The sequence below is a fragment of the Carlito syrichta genome, unplaced genomic scaffold, assembly GCF_000164805.1.
Source record: "Carlito syrichta isolate Samal-C Ts95f unplaced genomic scaffold, Tarsius_syrichta-2.0.1 Scaffold310954, whole genome shotgun sequence".
Classification (NCBI taxonomy): domain Eukaryota; kingdom Metazoa; phylum Chordata; class Mammalia; order Primates; family Tarsiidae; genus Carlito; species Carlito syrichta.
In genome coordinates, this window is record NW_007255050.1 from 528,670 (window position 1) to 540,005 (window position 11,336).

An 11,336-nucleotide genomic window follows, 5' to 3' on the forward strand; every position below is an offset into this window, starting at 1 on the left:
GAAATTTACCAAGTATATCTGCATGCAAAAAGAAAAATATTTGGAAAATACGGCAATTTTATTTTTTATAACAACATTCATGTTAAGTTTAAATGGGGAAAATATTGCAGAAGCAAAGATAAACATAAAGATAGGATTTTTTTTACAGACATCTCCTGTTTTTCTTCTTATAAAAGGCATAATTCCTAAGCACCATGATTCTTTAAACTCCCACCTGAACAGTAAAGAAATAACACATTTTTTGGTGTTTTCTTTTTATTTATTAAAGGACACATTGCCCATTTCCAATTTTTTCACAGTGTTTGCAGTATGTGAGGTACATCCCCAACAAAGCTTAATCCACATCTAATTCATCTGAGGAGATGAGAACAAGCTTGATAAGGAAGCAGATAAAAATGAAAGTCTGCATGTAAATATTCAATCATGAGATTTTTAGGAACATGTGCATCAGTGTTAGAATTGAATCTTATTTTTAACCTATTGAGTTCCAGTTTGACAGTCAGTTTTAGATTTCTGATTGACTTTAATTTTTATCTTCTTATTTCACTGATAACATGCAAATGCCCCTATATATTAAATATACATAAATATCATCTTAATATGATTTAATATAGTAAAAACATCTTAAAAGTCATGGTAGAACAGACTTATTTACTATCTATTGGGATTAGCAAGTGGGAGTGTTGAGAAACGTTATCGTGAAGAATTTGCAGCTTTTACTTAGTAACTTTCTGGAATTCACTAAAACCTTGAAACATTTTAAAAGTCAAATTCCACTTTGAAATCTGGGAAAATCGATTTCTTCTTTCACTATAAAATATCAGTTCCAACAACTCTGACATCGCCTTTTCGGGTAACGTTGGCAAAGCTGCAGCCCTGTCTCAGAATGGAGAGAAATGATGACATCGCTGTGTTGTAAATCATCAGCCAAGTTCGAAAAGGAGCTGAGGGAAAGTCTTTACTATACTAAAGTAATACTTCTGACCTTCTTAGAACTGGCCAAATTAAAAGAGACCTGTGGACGACTTGCTGGCCTGGGCAGACATTGATTAGCTTCCTGGTAACAAAGGGAAAAAGGTCAGTTTAATGGATTGAGATCATTGTAAAATGCACACACTTGAGAGGGAAACATCACTCATCTCTTAAGATAAAATTAAGGTACAGAGAGTAACAAAACTGTTAAAACATGACCTTCCTTTAACTTCATTATTTCCAATAACACACACTTTAGAAGCTTTCCAAGTTCAGGGCTTAAAGAGTAATCCAATTCCAGAAATCCAGTATTTGTTTTTATAAAGGCAAATTACCACAATGACTCACTATTTTGTATTGTTTCCAATTTTCCTATGAAAGTTCTTGCTTTACCAGCTAGATTTTTTTAATGAAAATATAAAATATTTCTAAATTTCTCTAAATAGCATACTTTTCTTCTAGAAGAGAGGGGCAAAATTGAAGAGTTGACTTCAAATCGATCACCCATCTGTCTTTTTTGGCATTGTCTGACATTGGCTTCCATCAGGAAGGAGTGTAGTCTTTGCTGTTCTCATTCAGAAATGTAATCCCAAACAAACCATTTAATCCTCCAAAGCGGCCAATGCTTGTCTAATCACATTGCCCTATTAAAATGTGTGCAATGTGTTTTTCCTGCCAATCCTGAGAATGCCAGCTCAGATTCCAGGGCACAGTAGCTGCATTTAACATTTTAAATAATGTAACTAGGCATGATAAATTATTCACATTGCAATGGAATGTTAGTAAGTCTTGCGGATAGAATCACTCTGGCTCATGGTTTTAATGTGTTGACTCCCAATAACACAAGGAAAACCGGACGGCAGGTGGAACAATTTCAGCAATGCGCTAAGAGAATTGTGTCTTCTGCTGAGAATATGCTTGAGATTTTTACTGATGTTTGCTTTTGTTTTTATTGTTGGGTTACACAAATGTCTTGCTGTTTTCAGAATTTATGAAGAGTTTATTTCTGTTTATCTCAATAGGGTGAGTGACATGTGGTGAAGGGTTGATCTGGGTTTCAAATTGTTCATATGCCCACCCTCCAAAACTGACAGACAGAATTTCCCAAAACAACCAGAAAAATGGACTGACAGTGAGTTAAGGCATGAGAAGAGGAGAGAAAAGAATGTTTATTTGTTCTCAATATTCATCAAGATGCAGAATATTTGCAAACCCCATGGATTCCTACACAAATAAAAAGAGCTAGGCTTTCTCATGAATTGACTGTAATTTTTAGTAAGAATTTCTATTTTATGTTTTAGTTTTGTCCTAATGCTTTTCAACTGCAGTTACACCTGAGTTAATTCTATTTTACCAACAGAAACTCTCATCTAGAAAATAATGTCAGTACTACACATCTTAACTGTAGATCAGTCACCATGGAAATAATCAGAGAAGAAAAGTGTCATGTTCCTGTATATGTCAATTTTAAAAATCAATCTCTCTTTTCTTTCTGATGCTTCCTACACTTTGCTGCACGATCTGGGGATCTCCACAGCCTGAAATCTCATTTATTTCAGTTAAATTGAGTGTGTTATGCTTTATGACTCATATAAAATATGGGCAATTTAAAATATTATGCCCCAGCTATGTGGATGGTAGAATGTTTAGCATGGGGACCTTCCACTTGGCTTGATCACAGCCATACCATAAGCATCTCAAACCCTTCTCTGTGCTTTGCAGCAAGGTCAGTGAGGAGGAGATGTGAGGTAACAGTAATTTCAAACACACAGTTATAAGAAAACTACTAGAAATCAGACTATATGCCCCCTTGGAAACAATGCTACACATGTCTGTTGTGTTTTTACACTAGGCCACAGAACTATTGTTCCCAAGGCAGATAATGAGGGGAATACAACAAAAATACCAATTATTTGACCCTATCCCCCAGAGATTCTAATCCAGTAGTTTTGGAAAAGGCCCAAGAGGGTGCATTTTAACAAGTACCCAACGTGGCTCTGGTGTGGTGCTATATTGGGAACTACTGCTAAGCCAACAGGGTACCCTGCTATAAATAGGTGCAAGTGCACCTCCATGTTCAGCAAGAATTCTTTGGGAAAACCAGGATCCAGGAATCAGGATACATATTTCTGCCAGGTGGTGGCAGGAACCAGGACTGCCCCATTTCTCAAGCAGAAAGTCCAATGTTCAGGGAAGAACCTGGCAGGGGAGGAGGAATGAGACAGGGATGAAGGAGAGAGGAGTTCCAGACAGCCTGGGAGACCATGTGTTCTAGAATCATCTACCTCTTCCTGTCATCTATGAGCAACATCAACCCTGGACCTGATCCGTGTCAGCTATTGTCTCTGTCACTCCTGGTCACAATGCTTGGCCTTCTGTGGGGCAAAATTCCAGCCTGCAGCCTGTCCCCTATGACACTGCCCCCAAGGACAAGACCCTACCCTTCTGAAGTTGTCTGAGGACTGCCAGCACTGAAAGTATCAGGAGATAACTAAAGGTTTGAAAACAGGGTTTCACCATTTTACTCCTCTCCATAGCAACATGGACCCTGGGCATTCTGGATCTTAACAGAAGAGACAGTGAAGGGACAATAGTTGGCCAGGTGCAGTGCCTCATGCCTACAATCCCAGCACTTTGGGAGGCCAAAATAGGAGGATCACCTGAGGCCAGGAGTTCAAGACCAGTCTGAGCAACATAGTGAGACCCTGTCTTTAAAAAAATAAAAATAATTTTCAAAAAAAAGGCCAATAGTTATGGGACACTGGTTCCACAGCAAACAGGGTTTTCTACGTCTTCCTGAAATGTTAAAATTCTGGTTTCCTGTTTGGGTAACTGTTGGCTGTAATTAGAATTGTGCCAGGTTATTCATGATAATGTTGTGGCATGCCAAGGTTCACTGCAGCCTCGAGATGTAGACACAAGTATGTAGAACTCAGAGAGGAGGAACTGGAGGCTGTGGCATGGAAGGTGGGGGTATGAGTAACCCAGAAACGCCACCCGCTGCTTGTGATATTGGATGCTGTCCTAAGCTGGGGGTCATCTCTGACTCTCAGGCTCAGTGTCTAGACTCTCCTCTGCTTGAAGGAGGCCTCATGATTCCAACCAGAAGTAGCAAGGGCACGGACACCATCATTTCCTGAGAGGGGTCAGGTATGATGGTAGTTATGAGCAGGTCATTAAGAATGTCTTGGGAAGTTGTGCAAACTGAAATTGTTGAGTGCCCACTGGGCAAGGTGAAGTTACAAAAGATACAAGTTGTTGTTTGGAGACCTGCCACTCTTCCCTCCCAGAAATCCCATTCCCATCTTGCTGTAAGATTATCAATACCCTTACACCAAGCCACATGTCAGAACCACATCAAGTTGTCCCAAAAAGCAGAGGTGCTCAGATACCTCTCCAGCCCCTCAGAGTCCAGATACCTGGAGGTGAGAACCACAAATCTGGGCATCCTAAGGGCCTCATCAATGACTCCTGTGGGCAAATCCTGGCACTTTAGACTTCCCCTTCCTTGGGAAAAATTTAAATAATGAACCCATGAAGAAAACTAAAGTGCCCCAGAACATATAGAAGTGAAACAGCAATTTGATATAAAATCACTTTGTTTTTCTTAACAACTCAAAACATAATACTATTTTTAGGTTGTATATTCATCTGTGATGGTATAAAAATATTTTTTGTCACAACTGGGTTGCAATCAACAGCACAGGAACCGCGTCTATATGCACCTGTGAGCTCTGTATAGCACCTGGGTTGTGACAACATAATGCTGGGTATGGAAGACATTTTTCATTTTAATGAATAACTGTTTGCTGAGCACCTAGGTACAGGGTGCTAGCCTGTATGTGGTCCATGGCCATCCATTAGTTGAGACCTTCTGAAAATGCTGAGATCACCAGGTTCAGCAGAAGAGAATAGCTACATGAACAGAGGGCAAAGTCATGTGCTCAACCCTGCTGTGCTGTTTGCAAAACCAAGACCACCATGCTCTAAGATCTGTTCATACAAAGCAGGAGCCTGGATTGCTGTAGTACATGCTGTGTCTCCATCGAAAGGCCATTTATCTGACCTAACTAGCTCCACAGCAACCAAGATTGGGAAGAGCATCAGGGCCCAAGCCTGATGTGTGTTCTCTGCAAAATACTGCAATCTGTAGTCAACAACTCTCAACTCTAATGAACCAGCTTCTCAGGCAGGAATTCTGCTGGGCCCCAGCTCTGGTCGAGAAGCATGTGTGCGCAGATACACCCAGCAGCAGCATGGGAGCTCTCTGTGACAAATTGGAATCACACTGGGGCATGCAAGAGAGGATGAAAGGACAAACGGGACGGGGCTCTGAAAAACTCTCAGCTGTCACTCCTGGGTCCTTTTGGGAACAAGGTTACTATGGACTGGAGAGAAGAGGGTTTGAGAAAGGAAGGCACAGATTGCATTGTCCTTACACCTTGGATCAAAGGGTTCTGAGGAAAATCTTCATCAACCTGCACAGCAAGAACCTGGGGACACAGACCAGGCAGGGCTACAGGACCTGATCTGGCCTAGGGAATCTCTTAGAAAAGGAGCCTCTGCGCCAAGGGTCACCTTGGCTGACTTCTACTCTGGCAGCCCTCACATGACCAGTTACCCATGTAAAGGACTATGTCCTCTTTAGACCAAGGACATGGAAGGGAACTGCTGTGTCCCTAAGCCCAACCCTGTCCTCTCTGGACTGTCTTGCAGAGAGTCAGTCTCATCTCTAAGTGCTTCACAGAAAACACATCTTGCATCCAAGTTCTCCATATGGGACACCTGGAGACAGTGCCTGGGTCCATGCCTGCAAAGTCCCTCTTGGGTCCTTATCAAAGATTGAACTCTTTAAAGCTCAATCTTAAAGCTCCCCTACTGTGAAGAGAGTTCCAGTCATTTAATAACCCCTCATCAGTTTCTGAATTCATTTTGCTGGAGTTCTGATTTGTTTCTGAAGGGTCTTGACGCCATCTGCTGAGGTGTATGGCTCCCCTAGGAGACTCACAAACACTTCAAGAAGCATGAGTGTATGTTACCAGTCCCAGGGGCCCAACACCTTCATGGCAACTGTTATTTTTCCACCAATAGATTATTTAGCTGGTTACATGTCTCAGTAGCAGAAACCTCTTAAATTTCTCTTCCTGTGCATTTTGAAACAACACTGCAAGCTTCAAGAAGCATCCAAAATGTCATTAGAACTCGGAAACGTCATTCTCCACTCCGGTATCCAAACACATCTTGAGTTCTCCTTTCTCCTCATTTATACTAGATGTGTTTTTCGAAGGAGATTATGGGACATGACCCTATTCTAGGTAAGTTCCTCTCATCCTGCCCTCTCCTTACCATCCCAGACCCGAACTCTTTGGCTTGTCTGCTAGAAACACACTTAATAGGAAAAGATAACCACAGAGGCTATGGAACTGTTATTTCCGTAGCCTTTCCTTTCCAAAAGCTATGGAAATAACAGCTTACTTACATGTGCTCTTGGGGTGTTGGTGCTTAGTGCTGGATGAAAAAGAGCCCCTCAACCAGCCATGCCCTTTCATCAGTCTGCATTCCCCACCTAGGCCCAGTCATGAGCCATTTCACAGGCAACATCCTTCACAGACAAATGGTTACTCCCTTTCACCTATCACCTCTTAGTCAGAGACTGTTTCTTCTAAAGGAAACCTGTTGTATTTCCAGAATCATCCTTCTCAGCTCCAAATTAAATGCATCAAAAGATATATGTGCCAAAGACAGCAGCCCTGATGAAAAAAAAAATTCACCTCTCCATTTTCCTGACACCCAGCCTGAGAAAAGTAGCTAGGACTTATATTGGGAACCAACTATTTGTCATTAGGCCTGTCTTCTTTTGTGCCCCAGCCCCTTCATATGTCTTCCCACCCAGCTACCTGTGCCTTCACTAATAATATCATGTAGGTTCTCCTGATACATGACTGATCATCAGTCAGAGCTCTCCTTCTTCCCTAAAGGCCAGAAAACACACATCATTAGCAAAATGTATATAGTGAGCTGAATCCCAATTGCAGGAAGGAGTATTATGGCACATAGCTGTCTAGAAACCCACATCAATACCTATGTCAGAAAGAAATTTCAGGGACTACACAGGCACCAACTGGACACCACCACCTCAGTAAAGCAACTCTTTGCAGAACAAGCCCAAAATCAGGTAAAGCAACCCCTAGCAGAACAGACCCAAGACTGTCTGGTCCAGTGTGCTGTCAGAAACTCAGTCTGCAAGTTAAAAGGGAAGCACACCCATACTTATTGGGCACATGATCACAGAATTGCATCTAAATACTTCTTGTTTGAAATTGCATTTGTACAGGTCATAAAAGCATGCTGGTTATATATTTTTTTACCTAGTATGATTTTGGATATGAAAAAACTTACTTTCTGTGCATACTCTAATTCATTTGTTTATGATAACCAATGCTGACCCTTATCAGAAAACTAACATACTATGTCCTCAGAGTTCTCGATTGACTATTTTCTTTAAGTTAACTGTTCTGTGAAAGTACAGTGTCCATCAAAACATTGCTTAATATGCAACAATATCTATAGCTCGGGCTGGGACTCCAGACTGGTTCATCCAACTGCACACGCAATGTATCCATGTGAATGTCAACAGAGCCCTCAAAATCTACAAGTTCCAAATTACACATCTGATCTTTCCCCCAAAAACCCACTTCACCCACGTCATTCCCCATCTCAGTTCATGGCAACTCCAGCCTCCTAGTGGTTCTGCCCATGTCCCAAATAAATACCAGGTCAGTGGAGGGAAAAGAGGCAGAGAGGTTTGATTTGGACTAAGATTTTGGTCAAGGTACTTGATTAATTGCTCAAAATACTAATGAATAAATGTTCACTTACAGGAAACTTTGAAAGAAGCTGTGGTCAGATAATCAGTGGAAGAAGTTCATGATTTGTGGAATTTTTAAAAATCTCCTCCTCTCTCTCCTGACATTCTAATCCTGACAGGATCTTTCCAGCTCTTAAGCTCACTGGCACAGATCTTGCATGCAGAGAAAACCACATTTTCTCTGTTCTGATCTTCAAACCTGGTGGCCCCAGCATCCTGCCATGAGCCAAAGTCCCCGAGGGTCCAAGTTTAGATGAGCACCACATGGGCTTTGGGTAACCAGGAAAGCAGAGTGGACTGGAGTTCAGAGTGGACTGAGAACTTGGTTCGAAGAGAACAAATGGCAAATTCTATATGCTGCTCTCTATTATGCTGACTCAGATGGAATATGTCTGAAATCAAGCCACATCAAGCCCAAATCAAGCCCAAAACATGCACACAGACTGTTACACAGCAGCAGCCTTGGCTTGGAGCCTCTGCTGCAGGGGGCAAGAGATTCTTCTTGTCTCAGCCCCACCCCTCCAAGCTGACCAGTTGATATGGAGGAGAAGGGAACTGTTCTTCATCATCAATATACAAGGTGTACCACATTATAATTACCTAGCACAAGTTTTAAATGGCCAAACATGTCCCCAAAAGGGAAAAAATGGTCTAGATCACCTGATAGGGATGGAGACTGCTGTTTTGTTCCCAAATGCTGAATTCAGAGGACGTGGGAGGGAGAGAAGCAATCTCTGCAACACAAGAATGATTTTTAGAGTCATAAGTGACAAAAATCAAGCTATGTATTCTAATAGTCTCAAATTCTATAAGCTCTGATTTATAAAGAAACACATTTGCTTTTATGCAGTAACCTGGCATAGAATAATTCTTAACTATAATCGACTTTTTTAAAAATTCTCTTGCAATTACATACTTCTTTATTTTAGTGAAATAAAAATATGGAAAACTAACTCAAAATGAGTATATTTCTTGACACATTAGTCTCATCAAGAGACAAGATGAATTCATCACTTCAATAGCCAATCAAAGAAAATAAATACCAGGCCAGTGTGGGGAAGGGAGGCAGAGAGATTTGGTTTGGGCCAAGATTTGGGTCAAGATACTTGATTAACTGCTCAAAATACTAGTGAAGAAATATTCACTCACAAGGAAATTTCGTAAGAACGTGTGGTCATATAATCAATAGAAGAAGTCCATACTTTGTGGAATTTTTTAAAATCTGTAGCATATAATTCAGAATACGCATGAGAAGTAAAAATCAAAAGGATGGGACTACCAAGCATAGAGTCCCACTTTAGTGAAATAAGTTTTCAGGCTCCTCAAGGATTGATTGGCTAAAATTTCTCCATGAAATTTGTCTTACCAGGTCACTTGGTAAGACCAGGTCTCCCTTCCAGACTACTGAGGGATAATGTGTACAGCCTTCCCTTCTCCACAGTGTTCGAAATCCAACCACTGCTGCATTGCCTTCAGAGATGTCCCCCCACCCCATTATGATTCTCATGATAAGAAAATGAGATATTACTGCAAGTAATATCAACTTTCCCAAAATGAGTCTAGTCTTCCCACATTCCCCAATTCCCTGTTAAGTTGAAAGGGAACAGAATTCTTGCTGAGTTTCTGTTTTGCTTTGAATCCTGTTGAAGTTTGGAGGAAGTTTCCCCTAATGTATTAAAATGCTTCTCCATACATTTTAAGGTAATGTAGAAGACTTTTACTAAAAAAATAAAAGGAAAAGAAAGCATGGGGCAGGGAGCAGAAAATTATTTTTTAAAACATTCAGGTTTCCACCTGATTTTATTTTAAACTGTAGACAAATAGGTAAATTTTTGCTGCTAACCGTCTCCTAAAATATTCCTAGTTCTAGAATTTCTCCTTCTTCTAAAAGTTACCCCAAAAATAATCAAAACCAATTGCTAAATTATACTTCCCATGCAACTGGTGTCTAGCTGGCCACTCCTTCTTCCAACACTCTTTTCAAGGTCTTTCTACTGCCCCACCTGTCTTGTCTACTCACCTGAGGTCCTTGGTTTCTCTAAACTGAACCCATAGTTTTCATTTCCACTTTTTGACTTTGTCTCAGAGGTTTCTTTGTTTGTCTTCACATGCGCAGATTTCCTAGAATCAGACCATTTTTAGAAGTCACACGTTAGTTGACTCTAGGTTCACAATGTGACACCCAGAGCACTCTTATACATTGAACTTACAACAGGAAGCCTACAGCTCTGTCCCTGGCTTCTGGGTAGCACACAGAGATGGCCTTTCTGTTCACACTTTTCCATTAGGAGGAAGGATGGAACTTTATCGTGATAGGTCCATGGACTCCACTCCCCAGTTGCTACTCAACTCTCAGAAACCATTGACCAAATAAAGCAGGAGTCAGCAAACTATGACCCATGACCAAATGTGGCCCGCCTCCTGTATTTATGAATAAGGTTCATTGGAACACAGCCACACCTCTCTGCTTATATATTGTCTATGTCTGCTTTCATGTTACAGCAGCAGAGCTGAGTCATTGTAACAGAGACCACATGACCAGCAAAACAAAAGACATTTATTATGCAACCCTTGATAGAAAATGTGCACCAATCTTTGAAACAAAGCAAAAATTGGTACAGCCTCCTGGGGAAGGAAATTTCACAATGAACATCCAAGTAATTAAAAATATGCATGCTCGGTCTTGAAGATTTATTCTAGGGAAATAGTCAAGGACATGTGCAAAGATTTTCTTGAAAGAATGTTTGTAAATGAGCTATTTATAACAGCAAAAGCTGCAAACAACCCAGGTGCCCAACAATAGGGAACTAGTAAAATAAATGGCAATGCATCCCTAAGATGAAATACCATGCCACTTGTAAAACTTCTTGTGGGTGAGAGCTCTCATGCACTGCTGGTGGAGTGTGAATTGTTACACATACTTTGGAAAACTAACACTGATCATGTGCCTACCCTCTGACACAACTTTCAGGACTAGATACAGTCTCCCTTGATATTAATGGGGGATTGGTTCCACGACCCCCACAGACACCAAAATCTGGAGATTCTCAAGTCCTTGATATAAAATGGCATTGTATTTGTAACCTACACACATCCTCCTGTAGACTTCAAATTATCTCTAGATTACTTATAAAGCCACTACAATGTAAATGCTATGCAAATAGCTATAGTGTGTTGTTTCTTAAACTGTATTGTTCTTATCATTGTATTGGTTTTTACTTTTTCAAACATTTTTGATGCGTGGTTGGTTAAATATACTGATGCACAATCTGTAGATATATTCATGTCCCGTAGAATCAAACAGAAACAAGGACTTACGTTCACCAAAGACATACGAAGCCGGGCTCGGTGGCTCAGCCTGTAATCCCGCACCTTTGGGAGGCTGAGGTGAGTGGATTGCCTGAGCCCACGGGTTCGAGACCCGCCTGGGCAGTGAGACCTCATCTCTACAATAAATCAAAAAATCAGCCGGGCGTGGTAGCGCATGCCTGTAATT

At 40.9% G+C, this 11,336-nt stretch overlaps 1 protein-coding gene across 1 annotated transcript in view; it reads right to left on the minus strand.

Moving 5' to 3' along the window:
• Positions 1-961: 961 nt before the first annotated feature.
• The window catches only part of IGSF5 (immunoglobulin superfamily member 5), a 39,493-nt gene continuing 29,118 nt past the window's right edge, over positions 962-11,336 (minus strand). The window contains exons 6-8 of the mRNA XM_021717760.1: positions 9,861-9,961; positions 8,501-8,574; positions 962-1,057 (exon numbers count right to left, since the gene is read on the minus strand). Of these exons, the coding sequence (XP_021573435.1) occupies positions 962-1,057; positions 8,501-8,574; positions 9,861-9,961 (271 nt within the window). The remainder of the gene's footprint in view (positions 1,058-8,500; positions 8,575-9,860; positions 9,962-11,336) is intronic.